Raw genomic sequence first — 25,685 nt, forward strand, 5'->3', positions numbered from 1 at the left:
TTGGTTCAACAATTGGGGTTGCCGCGAACAGAAACGACTGGTTATGGTGTTATCATGGGAACCGGGATGGCAGTGCAAGGGGCCGGTATTTGCATGGGGGTAAAGTTGCACCTACAAAACTTGCAAATAGTGGAAGATTTTCTACCTCTGGAGCTGGGTAGCTCGGATGTAATTCTTGGGATGAAGTGGTTGGCGGCGGTGGGAAAGATGAGAGTGGATTGGAAAGCCTTAACTATGAAGTTCCAGGTGGGGGGATTGGCCGTGACCTTGCAGGGAGATCCTAGATTGAGCAAAAGCTTGGTATCCCTGAAAGCGATGATGAAGGCTTTCAAAGAGAATGGAGAAGGAATGTTGCTTGAGTTGGGAACAATAGTAGCTGATTACAGTGACAAAACGGTCGAGGTCCCACCGTTCCTTAAAAAGGTGTTAGCTGAGTTTGAGGAAGTATTCTCAGAACCTGAAGGGCTGCCTCCTTCCCGAAAGAAGGATCATGCCATCAACCTGCTACCAGACACCATTCCGGTTAGTGTGCGGCCCTATCGTTACCCTTATCTGCAGAAAAACGAGATTGAGAAGATGGTAGGAGAGATGCTAGCAGCAGGGATCATACAACCCAGTTCCAGCCCTTTTTCTAGTCCGGTTTTGCTGGTCAAGAAGAAGGATGGAGGGTGGCGGTTCTGTGTGGATTATCGGGCATTGAATAAGGTGACAGTGGCCGACAAGTTTCCAATTCCAGTGATTGAAGAGTTGCTGGATGAACTTCATGGGGCCAAGGTCTTCTCCAAACTCGACCTTAAGTCCGGGTATCACCAAATTCGCGTCAAGGCTGAGGATGTTCCAAAGACAGCATTCCGGACACATGAAGGCCATTACGAATTCCTCGTAATGCCTTTTGGTTTGACTAATGCGCCAGCCACGTTTCAGTCACTGATGAATGATATCTTCAGAGAACATATGAGACGTTTCGTGCTAGTCTTCTTTGATGACATCTTGGTTTTTAGCAAAGATTTTGAACAGCATGCACAACACTTGTGCTCGGTTCTGGAGGTATTGGCAGCTAACCAATTGTTTGCGAATAAGAAGAAGTGTTCATTCGGACAACTGGAAATTGAGTACCTGGGTCATATTATATCGCAAGAAGGAGTCTCGGCTGATTATAGCAAGGTAAAAGCCATGTTGGAGTGGCCCTCCCCTGCCACATTGAAGGAGTTGCGAGGTTTTCTTGGTCTCACTGGATACTACAGGCGTTTTGTTAAAGATTATGGCAAGATAGCATGGCCACTCACGGACAGACTTAGGAACGGTAATTTCTTCTGGGATGAGGCTTCTGAGCAAGCCTTCCAACAGCTCAAAGCCGCCATGGTGTCACTGCCGGTGTTAGCTTTGCCGAATTTTGACAAGCCATTTGAGGTGGAGACGGATGCTTCTGGACATGGCATGGGGGCAGTATTAATGCAGGACCATCGACCTATTGCATACTTCAGTCAGGCGTTTAATTAGCTAGGAAGGAGGAAATCAGTGTATGAGAGGGAACTTATGGCTATCGTATTTGCGGTGCAAAAGTGGAGACACTACCTTTTGGGACAGAAATTTGTGGTCAGGACAGATCAAAAAAGTCTCAAGTTCTTGATGGAACAAAGATTGGTGAGTCCAGAATATCAGAAGTGGATGGTTAAGTTAATGGGGTTTCAGTTTGAAATCCATTATAGACCTGGGTTAGAGAATAAAGCAGCTGATGGGTTGTCCCGCATCAGCCACTCTGTTGCCCTCCTCGCTTTAACCGTTCCCCAGATTCTCCAACTAGATAAGCTAGCTAAGGAGATAGCTGACAATGAAGGACTGCAAAAGGTGGTCAAAGATCTCCAACAGGATCCTACTTCCAGACCCTATTTTCAGTTAGTGGATGGTTTTCTCTTCTGCAAGGGGAGGCTATATCTACCGAAGGGTTCTTCTCTCATCCCATTGCTCTTACATGAGGGTCATGATGGGAATGTTGGGGGGCACTCGGGATTCTTGAAGACTTACAAGAGGATTGCGGCAAGTGTATATTGGCTGGGAATGAAGAGGGACATTCACAGGTATGTAAGCCACTGTGCGATTTGCCAGCAAAACAAAGTTTTGGCACTCAAGCCAGGGGGACTTTTGCAACCCCTACCGATCCCAAATCAAATTTGGGAAGACCTTGCAATGGACTTTATCGAAGGCTTACCCAGGTCAGGAAAAATAGATTCGATTTTAGTGGTGGTTGATAGACTCAGCAAGTATGGCCATTTTGTTGGGCTGAAACACCCTTATTCTGCTGGAGAAGTGGCAGGAGTCTTCATCAAGGAGATTGTAAGGCTTCATGGTCTACCACAGTCCATTGTATCTGATCGGGATAAGATCTTCATGAGCAAATTCTGGGAGGAACTGTTTCGTCTCCAAGGCACCAGGCTCCTACGCATTACAGCTTACCATCCACAAACGGATGGTCAAACGGAGGTGCTGATTAGGACATTGGAGACATACCTTCGTTGCTTTGCTTCTTCCAAGCCTAAATCTTGGTTTGTGTGGCTGCCGTGGGCGGAATTGTGGTACAATACTTCATACCACACAGCCTCTAGAACTACACCTTTCCAGGCCGTCTATGGGCGTGAACCGCCAGCAATACTTACAGTTGAAAGGGGCTCCACACCGGTTTCAGTAGTGGAACAACAGCTTGTCGAGAGAGACCACATTCTGGAGGAACTGAAAGCACAGCTCCAAAGAGCTCAAGCTATCATGAAGAAGGGGGCTGATATGAAGAGAAGAGCAGTGAAGTTTGATGTAGGGGACTTAGTTTACCTAAAACTAATTCCCTATCGTCGAAAGTCATTGGCTGGTCGTACTAATGAGAAATTGGCTCCTAGATTTTATGGTCCGTTTGAGGTGGAGAGGGAGGTTGGACCTGTAGCTTACAGGTTAAAGTTACCTTCATCTTGCAGCATTCACCCAGTATTCCATGTATCCCAGCTGCGAGAAGCCAAGGGGGCATTGCAAGCCGTGGTAGATATTCCCAATCAGTTAAGTGCAGAGCTGGAGATGCTGGTTGAACCGGAGGCAGTGTTGGGAGTCAGACCAGACAAAGGAAATAATGGGGGAGGTTTGGACGTTCTACTGCAATGGAAAGGGTTACCACCATTGGAAGCCACTTGGGAGCCCTTCAACCTCATTCAACAGTAGTTTCTAGGTTTTCACCTTGAGGACAAGGTGAAAGTTGGGGGAGGGAGTGATGTTAGGCCCCCGGTTTTGCATACTTACTCTAGGCGTCACAAGCAGCTGAAGGGAGTTGGAAGTACAGTTGGAGGAAGCCTCGACCAGCATGTGCGCGAGGGATAGGATAGACATTTGGCTGGTTTGTGTAACAAACCAGCAGACATGCCTGCATAACCAAATACAGTTATGCAGGAGAGAGAGGAGAATAACAACATATAAAAGAGGTAGGAGGAGAGGTAGAGGGTGTGAAGAATTTGGAGTAATTGTAGGAGAGTTCTGGGCCTCTCGAATGCCCAGTTGCTTCTGTACTTACCTTTAATTTCTGTAATTCCAATCCTGAAGTGCAATTCAATCCATTTCATCCATTGGAGATCCTTCCTATCGGTTGGATTCCAACATCACCTCAGCTAGAATTTCTTTGTCAATTGTAGAGAAAAGCTACCCTAGGAGTAACTATTAGAGTATTTCGTAGCATTCCCTTTGATTCTCTCAACTCAAATACCTCACTACCGTATTCAAGAACACACTGATATTTGAAACACATATACAGATAATAAATACAGCAAGAAAACACACCGATTTTTGAAACACATACACAGATAATAAATACAGTAAGAAAACACACCGATTTATCCTGATTCGGTCTTGGAAACAAGACCTGCATCCAAACTGCTTAGCACCTATCAATCCACCATCTTGAAAACATCCATAGGATGATTACAATGAGAACTCGAATCCCACCTCGCCCATATGCACTGAAAGCTAACAGGATCCTAGAGAATACAAGCTATCCCAGCCACTCTCTACCTCTCGCACTCAATCCAGAATACAAGACAGAAAACCGGAACCTATCCTTTTCGGAAATAGGCGCACTAAGCTCTACCCTATCCCTATCCCACCAACCCTATTTATAAGATATAGGGGCATGGGTTACAAGACTTTTAACTAACTGCCCAACTGACCGAAAGTAACTAATTGGCCAGCTGCCCCTTCTAGAAACATGCCTTCTAGAAGAGATATTTAATTCTAACACTACAACAGAAATGAACCATGCTGCAATACAATAATACTTGTTTACATTTATTCTAATCTAATACAAATGACACAACAATAAGTAATCTGATTTGAGCCAGGCAAGATATTCTTCATTTACTTTCTGTGCATTAGGATCACCAGAATCTGGATCTGGTAGATATTTGACTGGAGTTTTTTCTGATTTGTTGATAAAGGAGATCAAATTGAAAGCCCTAATTGTTGCCAAGATATGAGCTTTCCAAAACAGATAGTTATTACTATCTAGTTTGATAGGACTGCAATTGAAAGCTCTTGCTATTGAGGAGAAACCATATTCCGAGGCAGAAGAAAAGGAGTAGGATCTCAAAGAAGAACTCGATTGTTCTTGATTTCCAGCCATTGACAGAGGTCGTTGGCTCTGATACCATGAAGTGAGAGCTTCTATGAAGAAAAAGAAACTGAAAATGAAATTTGCTGAAAATGATTCTTGACATTAGAAACAGAAGAGCAGTTGAATATTTTATAGACTGTGAACTCAAACTGATTCTGTTAGAGATACAACTAACCTTGACAGTTGTACAAATATAGGTGGATGAGTCCTAACTAACAAACTTAACTAAACTATAACAATACTTAACAGAACTGCAGCTAATATTCCTTTGTATAGGATGAATAGAACTACTTCTCTCAACGTAGTTAATTTTTTTCCCCCATATCTCAGCAGAACTGGTAGACTGTTCTGTTTTTAGTATCAGAAACTGCTAGTTGCATGAAGAAGGAGAAGTGATGCATAATTTCGAAATTGTCTTGGGAGTATGGTAGTGGAGCATTATATATGTAGATTATGTTTCAGTATTGTGATAGATCGTATACAATGCATGCTTGTTATAGCTGGAAACTCTTGGCATGATATTATATGCATGAAAAATCCATAATGAGAAGTGTCTTTAGGCTAGCAATAGCCTGTGATATTTAGGTTGGAGTGCCTCTTTTGTTTTAGGAAAATGGTGATTCATTTAGGGTAGAGATGTCCACAGGTGGCCTCGCCTATCTTTGCCATGGCCTGTGGTGAATAGTACCAGACCAAGCCAGGCCTGACCATTAAGCTTGACTGACTCAGTCCATGGTCCCAAAATTTTAAAAAATCTATAAATTATAAAAATTAATCATTGTAAATTATAACTCTTTATTTTTCAAAATTTGAAAGTATAAAAATATGTTGTATTATTTTGTATAATAATTGTTTTAGTGTATTATTTGAAATTTTGTACATTAACACCAATAACATATCAATTTTAATTTCATGAATTCTAGTTCACCTTTCATTTCTGTTTGTGGCATTTTCTTCTATAAGGCTCTTATAACTCATATTCGTACCTACGAGTCTTTGATCAAGTTTTTCTTAGTCTTCTTCTACCTCTTTTGCTAAACCTTCTTGCATTCTACCCACTGTCCTCACCTAAGTCTCTATTGATCTTCTTCTTACACAACCAAACTAACTTAATAGGAGCCACTCCAATCTTATTACAATAATCTTGTGGTTCCCTATCTCTATCACAAGGTATGCCCATATTGTTGGCTTACCTTGCTGTGTATTAACGTGGTTGTGACCTACCACGTCCCATGGACTGATCCATATTACTAGGCTGAGGTACATCCTTGGCTTTGTGAAGTTGTGGGAAGTCCTTCCTTCAATAAGTAAGACTTGCCCTTACAATACCCTCCTGTTTGGAAGTGTGTTTCTTCTTATTTTTGACCCCCTTAAGCTTAATAGTTGATGGAAACAATCAATTTTCTTCTCTTAGCCTCCCAGTTGTGGACAATTGACTCTCAAGTTGAATTTCCTATTCACTAGCCGATTGTTCTTGGCTTCTATTTTTCATAGTCAACCTACTGGTCAACTATTGATCAATTGCCATGCCAGTTGACTTTCAGTTAACTGGTCCTTCCCTGCCTATGTTACATACACTAAATTTCGGTTTCTAATCGAGCTTATTCATAAGATATAAAGTAAAACAACTTTAATCACGATTCCAAAAACATAACCTTGTCTTCATTTTGTATCACATATAAATCTTGGTACACTTTTGACATTTAATTTCCACTAAAAGGTAGCATGCTTCAAAAGTACACACATGATGGCATGCATATCTTTCATACCCTAGGTTGGTCATCCTCCCCATCCCTTGCATGGTCTGGAATGTTAAAATGCAGAACTAATTAATCATTAATTCCAATCCCACACAAGTAGTATACTGGCAAAATCTTGAGTAAATTACTTGGTCTCATAAACCCATAAGTCACCTTTAACTAGTACTTTCGGGTGATGACCTGTAGCATTACATGAATTGAAGATTAGTCAAAGTAATAAAGGTTTTCATAGAGATAAGACACACATTTCACTTTATTAAAATATTGCAAATGCTACATAGATAGGTACAAAATTTCTATCATTTGGAGAAACAAACCATTAACCAAAGTGGAGCTTAGAAGTATCTTTAGAATTTATGCATTACATTTAGAATGTCATTGCTTGCAAGTGGAATTTAGGAGACTATTTAATTTTGTCAACAGATATTCCTTTTGTTTGCTCTGTGACAATTGTTTTCATTAGTGGAGCCTTAAGGTTATTAGTTACCGCTGTTGATATTTTGATTAACTAGAGTTGAGGGAATCAGTGCTAAATTCTTTAACATGCAGGTACATTATTTTGTTTCTCAAGGAGCATGGCAAAGATGTTTATACTGAGGTTCGTACAGCATATATTGACACAATGAACAAGGTAAATTGCTTGGAATCCTGTTTCAACATATAGTGGAGATTTAGAGACTTGAACATATAATTACATTCCTTTCCTAAGAACTTGGATCACTTGCAGTTCATATTGTGAATGGCAAGTTGTTCGGCATTTGTTGCTACCAATTTCATTATGTATGATGTAACTCTGTATTCTGTTGAACCACAAACACCTTATTCTTGGAGTAGAGGCATGAAAAGATAATACAAATTACTATGGAAGAATTCTCTATATAACATTGTAAAACTTGTTTGATTGTTAAAGATCACATTGTCTGCACTTGATGATTAGATTGCAGTCATACCATTAAAATACATAAAAGATTCTGCTTGCTAGGACTTCATGCTTAGGTTATTGCCAATGATCAAAATACCATTTAATGCGTTGTTTCTGTTAGCTTGAAAATGGAACCATTTGGAATCATGGGGGAATGACAAACTATTAAAAGCAAATGAGTGTGTTTGGAGATAAAAAACTAAAGAACTTCACAAATGCTACTTTAGTTCATGTTTGAAGCTTAGACATGCTGTTATATTAGGGTACAACTGAACAATTTGAAATAATTCAATACAAAACAGTAGTATGATTTAAATCATTAAATTTGATCTAGCACAAATGGATATGAAGGTTCTAGTAAAATAAAGTGTAAATTGCCCCTAGGCCCTATGGTTTGGGCCATTTGCACAAAGATGTCCTATTGTTTAAAGATGTCTTTGGAGGTTCCTGTGGTTTATATTTTTTGCTCGGACATCTCCTTTGTCATAGACAGGGTTAGTTAAACCTTGATGAAGTCAAATTAAGATAAATTTACCAAAGTAAAAATAAAAATACAAAACAAATAACAAAACCCGTCATGGATAATGATATCAATCATCTAACAAGAAGAAGATGATGATGGTGATGTAAACCGTAGGGACCTCTAGAGACATTCTTAAATCACCTATTGTCTCCGTGCAATTGGCACAAACTGCAACGGATTTGGGGGGCAGTTTACCCAAAATAAAATTTTCCATATTACTAGAAATAGTGACAATCAGAATATTGATAGTGAAGAACATGCTAGTTATTTCCAGAGCTTTGAAGATCCTTCATGTAACATGCTAAACCCTTTTTTTTTCTTTTCTTTATGAGAACAAGAATAAGGTTTAAGAAATGTCAACAAATTAGATACTCATAGATGATGGTTAAACAATTAGTTAGTGAAATGGGCTGATAAAAAAATTCTCATTCAAGTAATAGTAGGAATGGAGAAAAAAAATGCTCCAAGTATAGTATTTTTAAGAGGAAGGTATCTGTAGTATCAAAGCAAGAGGATAAGCTATTTTAATCATATCCATATTTTTTGGCTCTTTATTTCTCCTTTGAAGTTATATTTATATTAAATTATTATCTACTATTTTGATGTAATGGAAAGATAAATAGAAATTAATGTCATTATTTATTTCTAATGAATGTCATTGTGTTCCCAACTAGCTTCATATTGGTCATTTTGCACCTACAAGTGATGCCAGGGCCTGTAGTGACTTTTTGATGGTCCTAAGGGTGATAAATGCTCCTTGAAACACGCCTATGACCTTGGATCAATGTCTGAGTCAACCAGTGATGACAAAATTAAGGTTGTACCTAGAACAAGACACAGTTGAGAGTGGGCACCGGACTAACTAGTGTGGCCAAAATGGTTGCCAACAAAGAAATACCTATTTGATTGTCACCTGATGCAGCGTGTAGCGCGAGTGTGAAAAACACACACCAAAATAAACCCTTGAAAGAACAAACTTCAATGGCCGAAGCTTGGCTTTCAAGAAGACGCAAAAACAAGACTGTTTTGCCCAAATAGGTTGCTGAAATTATATTGAGAAAACTTGATTACAATCCCTAACTTCTTAGTATATATTTATAATGTTTGGCTAATCCAAATCCATCTAATATTTGTAACTAGAATCTTAATAGAAATAAATCCTAAGTAAAAGTCAACTAGAATCCTAATAGAAATAAATTTTAAGTAAAATTTAACTGGAATCCTAATAAAAATAAAACTCTAATCAAATATGAAATAGAATTCTAAATCAAGTAGAAACATGAAGTAGAATCCTAAAACTTATGAAATATTAAAATACTATTCTAGTGATACTATTCCGATTTGGTTGGGTTGGCTTTGGGCTGAGTCTTGATTGGTGACCGCATCATTCACCTCCACTTGAGAAAAAATTTGACCTCGAATTTTGATCCAGAGAACAAATCCATGTCCGACAAGTACAAAGAGAGATTAGCCACATTGAATGTTTGGAAGTACCCATATGATTAGGCAAATCCACAACATAAGTATTATTATTGATTTTCTTTGTAATCTTGTAAGGACAATACTTCTTTGGCTTGAGTTTGTTCTGCTTTCCTGCTAGAATCCGTTCCTTCTTCAAGGATATCATGACTTCATCTCCAACCTCAAATACCTTGTGCTTCTTATGCTTGTTAACTGTCGCCTTGTACTTTTTATTATTTGTGCAAGTTTTGCTTGACATCGTCCTAAACCGCTTGAACTTTTCTATTAAGGGAACATGGGCAAAGACATTCCTTCCCCTCTTAGCCCTATCTTCATTGGCATAGGTCCAATCATCACCATGTTTGTTGCCCTCTGCCTCAATTGTATTATTATTGTTAGATTGAGGTCGTTGAACATTCCATCTTGAGCGCTTCTCTAATTTGATAGATCTTATCATAGGTCATTCTCCTTTCATCAGCTTTTTTGATTTTGACTCTTCAACAGCTTTCAAATTCATCCGTAGATTTTTCTTGCTTGGATAAGCATTCTTTTGCAACTGTTTTGGATATAGGCTTATTCTATGACTACCAATAGTCTCTCCATCACTTAAAATATTGATGCTTGAATCCTCCTGTTGAAATGTTGTCTTGAGTATATGAAATAAGTGAATGATGGCAGTGTGCTAGAGGGCCATTGAAGAATTAGATAGAAGTTTATATCTCAAACAATAATTAATGGAAATTTGGGGGGGGGGGGGGGGTTAAACTATAAATATCTAATGTCTTCTCTAGGGATAACCACCCATTCTATAAATAGAGTGCAAGGGGGTGTGTGCCGCCATTCTATTCTCTTCTATTGTAACGAGTGCATTTTATTCTCTGAGATGAAGGCTAGAGTTTTGATTTAGCTTTGTAATATTGGGAGAGAAGTTGTTTGTACTCGGGAATAGGGGGGGAGATCTTGCTGTTGTTCGGGTCGGATTTATTTGATAAATAAGACTGCTTAGGGTGCTCTTTGAAGGTTGGATGTAGGTTTCCTCAAAGGAAACTAAACCAGGATAAATCTTTGCGTTGTGTGGTTTGTTTTATGTTTCTTGTTCTTATTTTTCTTTCTGTTTGATTGCTTAAGTTTTATGTTTCAATTCCTATTATCACTGGGAGGATTTGGGAGTATTGAGAAAGGCCTATATCATCTAAGGTTAATTCCGCATAGTTGTAGGTTAACACCTCCTTTGGTCTAAGCACTTGGATTAGCTATAGCAGCAGCTGTTACAACATTCTTAGTTTTGGAATCTAATTTCAGATCAATACCAAAAATAGTTGCACTACTCGAGTTAACTAACCTGGGAGATCCAACACCTTTATCCACAAAGAGATCCTTGTGACCATCTTGCTTTTGCAATCGCAAAAATGAATATGTTCCTATTGCCTTCGATTCAACCATGCTAGAGCCTGAATAAACTGTAGAAGGATTTGTTACCATGGCCTCCATCTCCTTTACAGTCACAAGCCGATCAGATGAAACACCACTTTCCTTGAATTGCGAAGCAATGCCTGAGCCCTCGGGATTGGAAAATACCCCAGTATGAGTCAACAACCTTGGAGTTTCTATCATGTTAGCAGTATAAACTAGACCTGAGTTTGCAAACGTTGAGGTTGTTGGGACAACATAATGTTCGAGTTCAAGCTCCAAACTCACCGAAAAACCATTCTTTAGTTTATACTCATAATTTCCCCAATGGTTGTGTTGCTTCGTTTTCCTCCTAACCCCTCTACCACTAGGGTTGGCTATCATACGACCAAGATCATCCTCATCGTCGCTATCATCCATCATTGGTCTTCTAGGATTAATGAGGACATGATTAATGGCTGGTCTTCTCGGTTTAACATAGCCGGCTTGATTCACGCCATTAGTCCGGTTCCGATTATCATTAAATCGTTGTAAAACGCTCAATTGATTGCAGATTCACTCCAATTGTTGTTTCATTGTATGAGTTATTTCCCGTTGTTCTTCGATTACTCTCCAAACCACAGGCAATCCTCAATCACCGTCACGAGACTGGTTGCTACCGTTACCTTCAAAATTGGCCATCTGATTGGCTAATTAACTGCTCTGATACCACCAGACGCAACGTGTAGCACGAGTGTGAAAAAAACACACCAAAATAAACCCTTGAAAGAACAAACTTCATTAGTTGAAGCTTGGCTTTCAAGAAAATGCAAAAACAAGACTGTTTTTCTAAAAAAACCTAAATAGGTTGTTGAAATTATATTGAGAAAACTTGATTACAACCCCAAACTTTTAAGTATATTTATAATGTTTTGCTAATCCAAATCCATCTAATATTTGTAACTAAAATCCAACTAGAATCTTAATAAAAATAAATCCTAAGTAAAAGTCAACTAGAATCCTAATAGAAATAAATCCTAAGTAAAATTCAACTAGAATTCTAATAAAAATAAAACTGTAATCAAACATGAACTAGAATCCTAAATCAAGTAGAAATATGAAGTAGAATCCTAAAACTTATGAAGTATTAAAATACTGTTCTGGCAATACTATTCTGGTAATATTGTTCCAATTTGGTTGGGTCGGCCTTGGGCCGAGTCTTGATTGGTGACCGCATCATCACCAATGAAAAATGATCATGGTTTTGTTCTATCTAGAGAATTGAGTATAAGGGATATCTGAATTTTAAGGGATATCTGAATTTTTACTTGTTTAATATGCAGGTTTTAAGTGCACATTTTCGTGCTTATATTCAAGCACTGGAGAAATTGCAACTGGATATAGCAACACCTAATGATCTGATAGGTGTTGAAACCAGAGGTGCTGGTCTCTTTTCATTAGGAAGAGAACCTCTGAAGAATCGTTCTGCTGTTTTTGCTCTTGGAGAGAGGATAAATATTTTAAAGGTATTTCACTACTCTGAATGATGTACAATTTTGCTATTTCCTGAAAGCATATTGCATTTGAACTCTTATTTTCATGATTTATTGTCAATAAATTGTTACTCCTTTTATGTTGTTTGCTACATCTTTCCTTTTGGCTCCTACTTGGACCTTGTATTCATCTTGTATGTTTGCCATTTTAGAATATTGATGCAGGCCCGATAAAGTAATGGTAAAATTTGAGTTAAGAATAATTGGAATTTTACAAAAAATAGTAGGGATAAAATTGCCAAATTAATAACAAAGAGTAAGATTCATTCTCCTTCCCTATCCCTATAGCCCAAATTGGGGTGGAAGGAAAAATGGGGTATGAAAGGGAGGGAGGGTGTCCCTTCCTTGCCACTTAGAAATTCCTTCCCGAACAAGGGTAAGCTTTTACGGCCTTCCCTCCCCCCACAAAAAAAAAAAAAAAAAAAAAAAAAAAAAAGAAGAAGAAGAAGAAAGAACAAGAGCCCCCCACCCATCCAATCACAGGATAAGTGAAATTGACTACATGGTGGATTCTGGCTCATTAGTCATCTCTATCCACAATCGTATATTTTATTATATTCCATTCGTGGGTTATCCATACTTGTTTTACTTTTAAGAAGGGAATAATTGTCCAAACCTTTATAAATTGGTCAAATGATTGAGTATGCAAAAAGTTTAACATGGCAGTATGCATCAACCTTGTTAGATGTGTATAAAAAACAGATGAACAATGTTAATCCTAGAATTAGGTGGTGAAACTTGAAAAGGAAAAAATAAGATTGTTTAAAGATAATATTAGAAGAGGGCATCAGGCATAGAGATTGAGGTGGATATAATGTGGGAAAAGAATAGGAAGAACGGGTCCAAATTTCTTGAAGAATGAAGAGAGAAGCATCCATTCAGAAGGATATCATGGTGGAACAAGAATGTTGAAAATGTAGCAGAAACAAAACATATTTTCTATAGAATTCGATGAAATTGGAATGACAGGGAAATCTTTGGAAGATGTAACGTGTGATGAAAGCAGTTAAGAAGTACTTTGAGATGCTAATTTAAAGCATATGATGACCTGTATAATAACTGATGAACAAATGATTCTTTTCAATATCCTGCAAGTGTAGTATTGCAATCCAATCTGGTGCCCTTAAACCTTAATCTATTAGCCATTGCTTAGCTTGACGTCATGGTTCTAAACTGTTGAAAGTACACATATTAATACAAAAAAAATAATTCTCTCTCTCTCTCTCTCTCTCTCTCTCTCTCTCTCTCTCTCTTATATATATATGTATATGTTAGCCTAAGCTTTGAGATGAGTTAATGGGCAATAATTTGACATGGTAGTGGAGCAGCCAAAAGGTTACGTGTTAAAATCTCATATCCAATCCAATATTTAAACAATTGCATGTGTGTTGCTTAGTTTTGAATGAAACTGTGACCACCTATGGGGGCCTTGCTGAGATTCTAAATATTAATATAAAATATAAAGTTTACTCATCTCTCTAGTGGCTTAAATTTTTTGATGAGTTGGTGATAATTTTACATATACCATAACTTTAATAAGGGGTTATAGTTGTAAACCATGACTTTAAAGCTTCATGATCCTTGAAATTTACATAAATCTTTGAACTTTTGGTTAGAATTATCCATGAGAACCATATTGAGGCATTCCTCATGTGGTTTGAAAATGTCTAGGAAATGCAAGTGTTGTAGCAATCAAGACTACTTAATGAAATTATCTAAAGAGAAATGTTGTATGATGTTGGAAAGAAGAACATAAATAATCCAATCTTATTTCTGTTCAATCGTAGAGTACAACATATATATACATGCCTATCAATCTGAATAGGCAGCTTCCTAAAGAGAGAAAGTTTCCTAAACTAACTTAGGAAATATATACAGTAAAGGAAAGATCCTACAAAGGTAAAATACAATGAGATACAAGGAAACAAATTAGAACAATAAGCAGCAAATAATCAGCAAGATACGAATAAACATGGTAATAGGAAAGAATCCACCATAAGAAGGAATAATCCACTCGTTAATTTCTAACACTCCCCCTCAAGATAGTGAGTGTATATCATGCATTCTTATCTTGTTCAATATCTTGTGGAAAATTGGACCTGGTAAGCCTTTGGTCCACTCTCAAGCTTCTCCTTGATGAAATGCCTATCAACCTCAACATGCTTGGTTCTATCATGGGGGACCGGGTTATGGGCGATACTTATGGAAGACTTCTTGTCACAATAAAGTCTCATAGGTATTGCCCATTGAATCTTCAAATCTGTTAGAATAATTTTTATCCAAAGAAGTTCACAAATACCTAAGGCCATAGATCTGAACTCAGCTTCAGCACTCGATCTTACCACCACACTATGTTTTTTACTCCACCAAGTAATAAGGTTTCCACCCAAGAAGGTACAATAGCCTGAGGTGGATTTTCTATCCATAAGTGTTGTCTAGTTTGCATCGAGTAAGTCCTAGGAGTCAGTGAAGCAAGTCTATTTGTCAAAGCGGCATAATTAGTCAGGCAGTTATATCTTCCAACGGCAACTAATGTATTGGGGGATAAAACTGGTAATAACTAACCCGGTTAATGTATTGATCTATTCGCCCTTATGTCTATGAATAAGAGGGTAGGGGGGTAGTCGCTAAAGAGGCATGATTAGCGAGTGCAATACTGTGAAAGGAAAGGGTAGATGTTGGTAGTTCTTTGTAGTCTCATAAGATCAAGTTGTACTCTCGAGGGGTTTGAAAGCTGGATGTAGGGTCATTCTAACGAATGATCTTAATTAGGATAATCTTGGTGTTCTTGTGTGGTTTATTTTATGTTTTCTGTACATTTCATTTCGGTTATCATTTGTTCTTGAACTTTTATCCTATCAATACCGTGTGTGTGTGTGTGTGTGTTTCCAATCCTAAACTAGTGTATTCTAGTGCTCCCCAGTTAACAACTTGGTATCAGAGCACAATTAATAGATCAAGGAAAGCCAAGAATCGATTAGAGTCATATCCCAGTCACGATAATGGCTTCAAATGCGTTTGTCACTAGATATGATATAGTGAAATTCAATGGGCAAAATGACCTTGGGTTATGGAAGATGAAAATGAGGGGTTTATTAGGGAATCTTGGACTGGAAGAAGCACTAGAGGGGGAAACCAAAATGCTTGCCTCATATTTCACAGAAAAGAAGAAAGAAATTGGTAAGAAAGCTTTTAATACATTAATATTAAGTCAAGGTGCTGCGAGAAATCTCCAAAATGAAGACAACGGCAGAACTTTGGCTTAAGTTAGAGAGTCTATACATGACCAATTCGTTGTCTAATAGGCTGTATCTAAAGACTAAGTTTTTCACATTTAAAATGAATGAAGGGCAAAGGCTTCAAGATCACATAGACGATTTCAATAAGCTGTGTCTTGACCTTGAAAATATTAAAGTCAAATATGATGATGAAGATAAGGCCTTAGTGCTATTGCATTTGTTGCCAAAATCGTATGAAACTTTTGTGGATATCTTGAAACATGGCAGGGGCACTTTAACCTTAGATGATGTGATAGGTGCCCTAAACTCAAAAGAGTTGCAGCATAAGGTAGAGGGAATTATCTAAACTAGGATAAATAAGAGGTTCCTAGGGTCATTCTAACGAATTATCTAAACTAGGATAATCTGGGTGTTCTTGTGTGGTTTGTGTTATGTTTTTTGTACATTTCATTTCGATTAGCATTTGTTCCTAATTTTTTATCCTATCAATACCGAGGGTCATTCTAACAATAAGTGACCCGGCATAATCAACATTTGTGAATGCTTCCAAAGACAAGTTGCTGCCCCTTTTAAACAGACCACCCTTACCTGGAGACCCCTTAAGGTAGTGAAGAATTTTGTGCACGGCCTTAAGATGGCTATCTCTAGGATCATGCATAAATTGGCTAGCCACACTCACACCATAGGCTATGTTTGGCCGGGTTTGAGACAAGTAAATAAGTCTCCCTACCAATCGCTGATATGAACCCTTATCCACTGCCCTACTTCAGAATTAGCCCCAATTCTATTATTTGGTTCAATAGGCGGCTTAATTGCCCTATTGCTGAGCATGCCTGTTTCAGTCAAAAGATCCAGCACATATTTATGCTAGGAAATGAATATTCCTTCCTTAGACCGAACCACTTCAATGCCTAGAAAGTATCTCAACTTCCCTAACTCCTTGATCTCAAACTCTCTTGCCAAACATCCCCTTAAATGCTCCATTCCTTCTTTGTCATTCCTGGTAACTATAATGTCATTAACATACACCAAAAGTGTTGTTATCCTTCCTAAAACTGAATGATGAACAAACAAGTTATGGTCACCTTGACTTTTCTTATAGCCTAATCCAAGCATAACTTTGGCAAACCTCCCAAACTAGGCTCTCGGGGACTGTTTCAGCCCATAGAGAGCCTTTTTTAGTCTACACACAACATTCTCCTCTCTTGTTTGCAACCCAAATCCAAGTGGAATTTCCCTATAGATCTCTTCTTCCAATTTCCCATGTAAAAAAATATTTTTTACATCAAATTGATATAATGGCTAGTCATACATAACTGCCAATGACAATAACACGCGGACAATGTTCATCTTTGTTACTGGAGCAAAAGTGTCTAGGTAGTCTACCCCATAGGTTTGGGTATACTCCTTAGCCAGCAGCCTGGCTTTGTACCTTTCTAGAGTTCCATCAGATTTGTACTTCACCGTAAACACCACTTGCATCCTACAGGTTGCTTGCCCTTTGGTAATTTAACTAACTCCCAAGCTTGGTTCTTCTCAAGGGCTGCCATCTCCACCATCATGGCATCGTTCCAACTCTCATTATTTAATGCTTCAGACAAGGTTTTTGGTATGGGGATGGAATTTAGGTTGGTTAAGAAAGTTCTATGGATAGGAGATAAGTGAGAGTAGGTCATAAACAGATGGATAGGGTGTTTTGTTCAAGTCCGGGTCCCCTTCCTGAGGGCAATAGGAATATCCAAGTTGTTAGACTCAGGTTCAACTTGAGTATAAGGAATTGAGTCAGGTTCAAATGCAGCTAGGTTAAGGGACAATATAGGTTGAACAGGGGATGAAGCAGGTTCAAAATTGAGGTTACAGAAGTCTAGATTTGATTCAAATAATTCAGCCTGCATGGCGTTATGAACCATAGCCTTTCTTCTTGAATACACATTTAGTGGACTAGAATAAGGCTGGAGTGTTTCCCTGTGTATCACATTTAGAGAATCCTTTGAGATATCTTTTGGCTGAGATGAAGAATCCTTTGAGGGAGGTTCATAGAGGGTAGGGAGAAACACTTCCCTATTCGGTTCTTCCAAGAATTTAGTCTCCCCCTTAGGGTGAGAACTACTAAAATAGAGATTTTCCTCCACAAAACTAACATTAGCTGAGACAAAGAAATGTTTGGATGGAGGATGAAAACATTTATATCCTTTTTTGGTGGAGGAATAACCGACAAAGATATACTTAAGGGCTCTAGGATCTAGCTTACTTCTATGAAGTGAGTGGTTATGAACAAAAACCATATAACCAAACATTTTAGGACTGATTTCATTAGAGGGCCTGAATTCTGGAAAAGTTTTAGAAAGAAGCTGAATTGGACTGTCGGAATTGAGATTTCTAGAGTGAAGTCTATTAATAAGATAAGTTGTTGTCAAGACTGCTTCTCTCCAATCATGTTTAGGAACATTATTGTGGAATAGCAAAGCCCTGGTAACAACTAGTCAATTCCTATTTTTTCTCTCAGCTACTTCATTTTGCTGAGGGGTATAGACACATGAAGACTCATGAATTATACCCTTTTCTTGAAAGAAACCGAACAAAGTGTGATTGAAGAAATCTTTAGCATTATCTGTCCTTACCCTCTTGATTTTGGCCCCAAATTGAGTCTTACTCATATTACAAAAAATGGGAAAGATGGTGTCACTATGGATTAAGTCAAAAGGATGAGAACTCTTATTATCATTGAGAGGAAATGAAACCCTTTTGTGTTTAGCAAACTCACATACATGACATTGAAGGTTCCTAGCATCTAATCCATTGAACAAAGAGGGATACATAACTTGGAGACCTTTAAAAGATAGATGCCCTAAACGAAAATGGTGAAGCCAAAGTACATCTTTATTAGGTTTAGCTAAAAGTGATATAGGAAAACACTGCCCCCTCTTAATTTGACCACTAAGATCTTCATGATGATAGAGACCATCCTTTTCCCTAGCATGCCTAATCATCTTCCTTGATTCTTTTTCCTGAAATTCACAAAGGGAAGGATAGAAGATGGCACAACAGTTAGCATCATGGGTTAACTTTTGAATAGAAAGCATATTTGTGCAAAGTTTAGGGACATGTAAGACATCTCTTAGGGTTAGGTTGTTGTCAATGGGAATATCCCCTTGGCCTATCACGGTTGTTAAGAATCCATCAGCTAACCCAATTTTCTTGGTACTAGGACATAATTTATAGGAAAAAAATTTGGTAGAAGAGGGTGTCATATGGTTGGTTGCCTCGGAGTTAAGGATCCAAGAATGTTCATGGGCTATGTCTAAAGCATGTAAATAAAATGAGGTAGAAGTTATACCTGTCAAGGCTAAACTAGATGAACTTGTGCTTGCACCCAATCCTTTTTCAAGAGATCCAAGCAAGCTCCTTAGCTTCTCTATTTCCTCCTTGTTCAGTTCTACTGGATCAGCCTAATCTACAGCCTCATCTACAGCCTCACCATCTGCACTTTGTTGGTTGTTTGCTGCATAAGCCTGCCCCTTTGATTGCCCTTCTTTAGCTGGTTTACCATAAAGTTTCCAACATTTATCAATTGTATGCCTGGGCTTTTTGTAGTAGGTACACCATAGATTATCCTTGTTTGTGGTTTTAGCTAGATCTGAAGTTTTTCTTTCCACCCTTGCCAATCTTTCCTGACTAGGGCCCTTTAGAGTCAACAAGACTGAGTTCTCCAAAGGATGTACCTCCAGCATTACTCCTCTTCTACCTTTCTTAGCCTTGACTATTGAAATTGCCTCATTTAACGAAGGCAACTTAGACTTACCAAGGATTTGGACCCTCACTACATCATACTCTACATTAAGGCCTGTAAGGAAGTCATAAGTTCTCTCATTTTCCACAACTTCTTTTGAATGGCAGCATCCTCACTACACTTCTTTTGGATGCATTGATAGTCATCCAACTCTTGCAACAAGGTTTGCAATAAATTTGCATACTCGGTTATAAACCGAGTCCCTTGTTTAGTGGTTGCCACTTTAGTCCTAATTTCATAAATTTCGACAGTATCATTTACCTTAGAATAGGTGATCTTCACCAACTTTCCAGATCTCTTTAGTAGTTGAAAGAAACATTATTGTGTCGCTGATTTCTGGAATCATCGAGTTCCAGAGCTGGGACATTACCAATGAGTCCTCATCCCACGAGGCAAATGCCGGATCACTCTCCTTTGACCCAATTCCAAGCAAGCAACTTAACTTCCCCTTGTCTTTAAGGAACGTCCTAATTAGCTGGGACCACTTGAGGTAATTTTTACCATTCAATCGGTATGTAGCTTGTATATTCTGCAATTCTCCACTGGTAACTCCACCACTATTGGAACTACCCGAGAAAGGAACCTCGTTGGTACTTCCAGATTCAACGCTTTCAGTCATGGCTCTAGGTTATGAAAAAGATTGGAATAAAGAGGGTTTCGGTTTCAAATAATCGAGAAAGGACGAGTTTGAATCAAAGAAAGTTTTGATTTCAAGCAATCGGGAAAAACAATTGGATTGAGTATAGAACCTAAGGCTCTGATACCATGTTAGAAAGAAGAACAGAAATAATCCAATCTTATTTCTATTCAATCATAGAGTACAGCATATATATACATGCCTATCAATCTGAATAGGCAGCTTCCTAAAGAGAGATAGTTTCCTAAACTTAGGAAAAATATACAGTAAAGGAAAGATCCTACAAAGATAAAATACAATGAGATACAAGGAAACAAATCAGAACAAAAACAAAGGAAACAAATCAGAACAATAAGCAGCAAGTAATCAGCAAGATACAATACACATGGTAATAGGAAAGAATCCACCATAGGAAGGAATAATCCACTCATTGATTTCCAACACATGACTGCTAAGTTTTTGGGTACTTTGCATCCGTGAAAATTAATTTAGCTGTAGGGGAATTAAGTTTGTAAGTGTAATTGTGAAACTATGGTGGAGAGTTACAGAAAATTTTTGTTACTGGGCAGTTAATGTCTTTATTAAGGACAATAATGTAAAAGCATTGGGAAAAGAAAAAAAATTTGGTATAGTTTTTTGTTGGGCCTAACATAAGGAAATTGGTTTCATTGTTGAATATCTACTATTTCAGGAAATTGATGAACCTGCCTTAATTCCACATATAGCTGAGGCCAGCTCCCGCAAGTATCCTTATGAAGTCCTATTTAGGAGCTTGCAGAAGCTACTTATGGATACTGCTAGTTCAGAGTACACACTACTTTCTGTCCTGGATATCTAATGTGAACATTGATCAATAATAGTTCATAACCTAACACTGATTTTAATACACCAGAGATATTGTTTTTCACCTTTGGTTTTCTCATCATACAGGTATCTTTTCTGTGATGATTTCTTTGGGGAAAAATCCATGTTTTCTGATATATTTGCAGGTACTAGTGTATCCAATGATCCTTTTAAGGCTTTTGATTGTTGTTGTTGTATATAAAAATGAATGTGTTGCATAGTATTTTCCAAGCAATTTTGGGTTGGCCTACTTTTTATGATATATTTTGGTGAATCTAAGTTGTCTTGCTGTCTTCTTGTGATTTTCTTACACATTTATCAGGTCAGGAAGAGAACTTGCACCATATTAAAAATTGTTGCAATTATGATATTGTGTAGCAACAACAGAAAGATTTTATTCCCTCTGCACATTCTCTTCTGATAGAACAACACTTCGGGTTTATTATCACGCATTTAATGATCATATGGAATATTTGAACCATGATAGCATTTTGAAATATACTTTTAACTTTGATGTCATCAGGTCCGTTTCTGATAATTGATGAACACTTCAATTCAATCCTCCCAAATTGTTTTGATGCAATTGGATTAATGCTAATGATCCGTATTATACACCAACACCAGGTAATGTTTGATAATCTGTCAATTCTTTATTTGAACTCTCTGAATATGTAGTCTTAACTCCTAGGTTTTGTATGAACAGTGCTCATATAATTGAAAAAATATGCACTGGTTTTTCTTGGAAAGCTACATAACATTCAAGGAAACAGTTGAGAAAATAAACACTGGTTTCATATGATAGACGTGTCAATTTGGTTCACATTATAGTATGTTAGTTTTGTGTATTTCACCACGTTAGGTACTTTTATCTTGATTTTGATAAAAGAAAATAGGATGTACCAAGTGCATTGGTTCCCCGCTTTGCAAGGCTCAGGGGAGGCTCATATTAATCATTCAGAAAAGAGCACATTTTTTCCTGATCAAGTGATTTTCTCTATAATCATCAAATGTTAGGGGCATTAATTTAAGAAGATGACTAGGTCTCTGCCTATTCATGTTCCCATGCACAGGTTATGCTATATGTTTGTCATAATGTGGATAACATATGACACTAGTGACAGAATGCCCTTATTTCTATTCTACTCAACTACCCATTTTTCCAACTTATTGGGGTTGATTCTAATGGATCATCTTCCTCTATTATGCTCTTCTGTCAACTGTCAAGAGTCATTATGTCATGTCCTTATCTCTATCAAAGTTAGTTTTGCCTTCCTCATTGATTGACATTATTGTCACTTTTGATAGTGATACATCTAATTGGGGCATTTCATAATAAATTGAAGTATTCTATTTCGTCTTCAGTATCCATTCTATTGAATATGATGGGGTAATTCCCTTGAAAGGGTGTCCCCAATGCATTAGTTTCCAAAACAGGAATGCTATCCTATACGAGGTTTCTGTGCTTTGTAATGTGTAGCCCATAAACAAAATACTCCTTGATTACTAATTTGATTTTTACTAAGTTACTTTCCATGCATTATCATATTTATCTTAATATCTCTGGATTCTAATGCTATTTATCAAATTCTAATATGGTCTTTCCCCTTTTTTCTTATCTAGTAAAACAATATTAAGTTGGACTCACGGTTCCCATATTGTAGATGTTTAATAATTTAGTTATAGCTAAGGGCTTGATGATTCTTATCGCAAACCTACAATTATAGGAAAATTGCTGGATTCTCCTATGTTTGTCCTCACTATGCTGTTTATGATATGAAATCACTAGGGACCCTTTATTGTATGTTCCCAAGAAGTGTATAAACACCACATGGAGATGCTTCTCTTTTCTCTGCCCTTGCCTGAGTTTGCTTAATATTTGTCCCCAAGCACAAACCCTCAAATTGATTATCCAATACTTGTTTTGAATCTTTAAGTATGCTTTGTCACTCTCTCTGAGCATCATAAGATGATAATGCCCCTCTGCTGTTGGAAGTTTGAATGTCTCCCATATTTTATATATAGGTACTAAGATTGTTTTTATATATGTATAGTTAGTCATTTATTGTCTATGCTCTTCCAAACCGTAAGGATTAAATGTTAAACCCCTTGACCCTTCCAAATTACCCTCTAAGAAGCGTCTTTGTCCGCTTTAGATAGTCCCAAATTGGATGTTTCTCTATCAACTGCCTTTTCTGGTTGTAAAAAGAATTTCCTTCTTGGTTTTTCTTTTTTCTTGAACGAGCTTGGACTGTAGATTCAACTTTAAAGCAATAAATAAAAATTTCCCCATTTTCACTTTGTAAAACCACTTACTACAATGTTACTGCCCCTTGATTTCTAACATTTCCCTTTGAAAATGATAAAATTTAGCTCTTTGATTGGGATTGCCAATCAGCTCAAAATTGCTGTATCTGTTGTATTTGCTTGATGATATTCAGTTTCATACACGTGTTTGTGATCTATTGCATTAGCCATTTGGAATACGAAGTACTTCCAAGTAATTGCTTTTTGATCTGTGATCAATAATCACTTATGCAAATTAATTTAGCCAAGGCCTATTTGAATGTTGACCTCACAATGATTTGTGTTTGTTTAAGAATCTAGTTTAAGTTTTTGACAAAGAAGCATTTTGCACTGCCTAACACTTTACGTTCTTCCCATTTCAAGCTCACTATGTCTCGAAGACGGATTCCATGCTTGGATTCATACTTGGATAAGGTATCATATCTTTCGAAGCATCAGTATATTACATTTTCTGTACATGATGGTGTCCATATTATCTCTCTCATTGTTGTACATAACCTTAGTGTTCTACATTTTAGTTTTTTTTATTTATGAGAGCAACTTATACAAATCAATACAACTTTTCAGTAACCTCCTACTTAGCAGTGCTTTTCAAAGTTGTTTATTGGTTTCTGTGGTTGCTATAGCACTGTCTCATGCTTGTAGGTTTATGTAACTAGCTCCAGCATTTCTGTGCTAGAGGATATACATTCCATATTTGTTTAATGCACTTATTTCTTCATGATACTGAGGAATTCACTAGCAGCCCCCCTCACCCCAAAGTTCAGAACTGGTGTAATCAAATTATAGGGGTGAGGGGTAACGGATGCAATTTTTGCAGATAACTGTTATCAACAATTAGAGTGGCAATATAACTGACATGGTTGTTGGAGGCCCGCCCAAGGCATGCCTAAGTGCAGCCAGGCTCAAGGCTCAGCTGAGGGTGCCTCGCTCTATGAGGCACATGCCTAGGTGTTAAGCTGCGCCTCTCCTTGAGGTGCAAGTTGCATGCCTTTGCTACTATGTAATTTTTTTTATTTGTTTTTTGATGGACTTGTTAAAACCTAATGATGAAGATCATAGAGACAAATATTTTAAGAAACAATATTTTAGGCGTAAAAGTAGAAATTAATATTATTTATTGTTTACCAGTTTCTTTATTGTTATTTGTTTCCTAAGCTTGCTTATTTCCTAGAATCCTAACTAGATAGGGATTACCTTTATAATCTTAATTAGATTATACCAAGGAATCTTAGTTTTGTTTTTTTAAATAAGTGAGGAGTGATATGATATTAATGAAACCAAAAGAGCTGTACAACAAACATTAGGAAAACACCGGCCCCACCCACCAACAAACCAGAAAAAACAGAAACCTAGAAAAACAACTGCCCCCCCCCCCCCCCCCCCCCCCCCCCAAAACACCAGCCGTTAGGGAGGACTCAGCGAACCCTATCAGACTTCATAACCTATCAACCAAGAGCTGAAGCAGACATGATAACCTGGTCCGTTGAAAAAGGAAAGATGGCTCCACCGCCTTAACCCAAGCCTAGTACCTAGCACACCAACCCTAGCGCCGCATACAAAAGAGACTTCCAAATCTTCCTTTGCACTTTACCTCGAGCAAAAAAATCCCACTGATCAAATAGCCTCCCAACCAAGCTCGGACAAACCCACAGATAACCCCACCACCTAAAAATCTGCTGCCACAAACACAAGGCTGTCTCACAGTGAATGAAGAAGTGGTCAACAGACTCTGAAACGGAGGTGCAAAACACACAAAGCAGATCATCCCCCTGCGGAATCCCTTTTCTACCCAAATTATCCTTGGTGTTAATTTTCCCCCAAATGACCAGCCACACAAACAACTCGTAGTTAGAATAGGTTTCTATCTATTAGTTGTCCATAAATAATCCTTTAGTGAAGTATTGAAAGATAAACTTTGATGAATAATATTGAATATTGTTATTAGTTTTGAGTAATCAGGATTACTCTTTTTTTTTTTTTTTATTTGGGTTCTGCATCAATTAACCACTAATAATCAGAAAAGATTATAAGAAATTTGAGAAAAACAATAGAACACCCCATTATTTATTAAATTCTGTTGATTATTTTTTATTGATTATTTTATAAGTTTGCATTTACATCTTTATAGGTATATATTGAAAATAATGATTTAAGTATTTTTATACAGATTTTTAAATTTACACCTAGCATCCAAAAGTCGCCTACGCCTTGCTTCTCATGCACTTTGAGCATTTGACAACTGTGATAACTAGTCAATCAACCATTAGCTTCTGATTCCATGCAGGAGGAATATTGCATCTATAGATGGTTGAGAATTGATACTTATATAAGCATAAATTGTAACCCGACAAATAGGATTTTTTGTTCATACTAATTGCTTTACAATTGTATGATGTCTATATTGAGATTTTGTTGAATGTATCCCTCCACCAGAAGTCAGAAAATTCCCCATATATTATAATGTTCTCTCAATGCACTGAGCCATCTTTCTGTAAAGCTATTTATGGAAAAGTAAAAAGGGCATTCCCTGTGCACAAGATATTTATGGGAAGTAATACTATCAGCTTTCTTTGATCCTCTTAACCTTTACTATGGAATCATGTAAGTACATATAAACGGAAA

The 25,685-nt window shown here is 37.6% G+C and overlaps 1 protein-coding gene across 2 annotated transcripts in view; it reads left to right on the forward strand.

Annotated features, from left to right (window-relative positions):
• Positions 1-25,685, forward strand: part of LOC127807247 (vacuolar protein sorting-associated protein 52 A) — a 53,372-nt gene that overhangs the window by 25,985 nt on the left and 1,702 nt on the right. For both annotated transcript variants that reach the window (XM_052344942.1, XM_052344943.1), the window contains 6 exons: positions 6,949-7,030; positions 12,038-12,220; positions 20,605-20,720; positions 20,844-20,902; positions 21,280-21,380; positions 23,424-23,474. In XM_052344942.1, the coding sequence (XP_052200902.1) occupies positions 6,949-7,030; positions 12,038-12,220; positions 20,605-20,720; positions 20,844-20,902; positions 21,280-21,380; positions 23,424-23,474 (592 nt within the window). The remainder of the gene's footprint in view (positions 1-6,948; positions 7,031-12,037; positions 12,221-20,604; positions 20,721-20,843; positions 20,903-21,279; positions 21,381-23,423; positions 23,475-25,685) is intronic.

Source organism: Diospyros lotus, chromosome 8, assembly GCF_014633365.1.
Source record: "Diospyros lotus cultivar Yz01 chromosome 8, ASM1463336v1, whole genome shotgun sequence".
NCBI lineage: Eukaryota > Viridiplantae > Streptophyta > Magnoliopsida > Ericales > Ebenaceae > Diospyros > Diospyros lotus.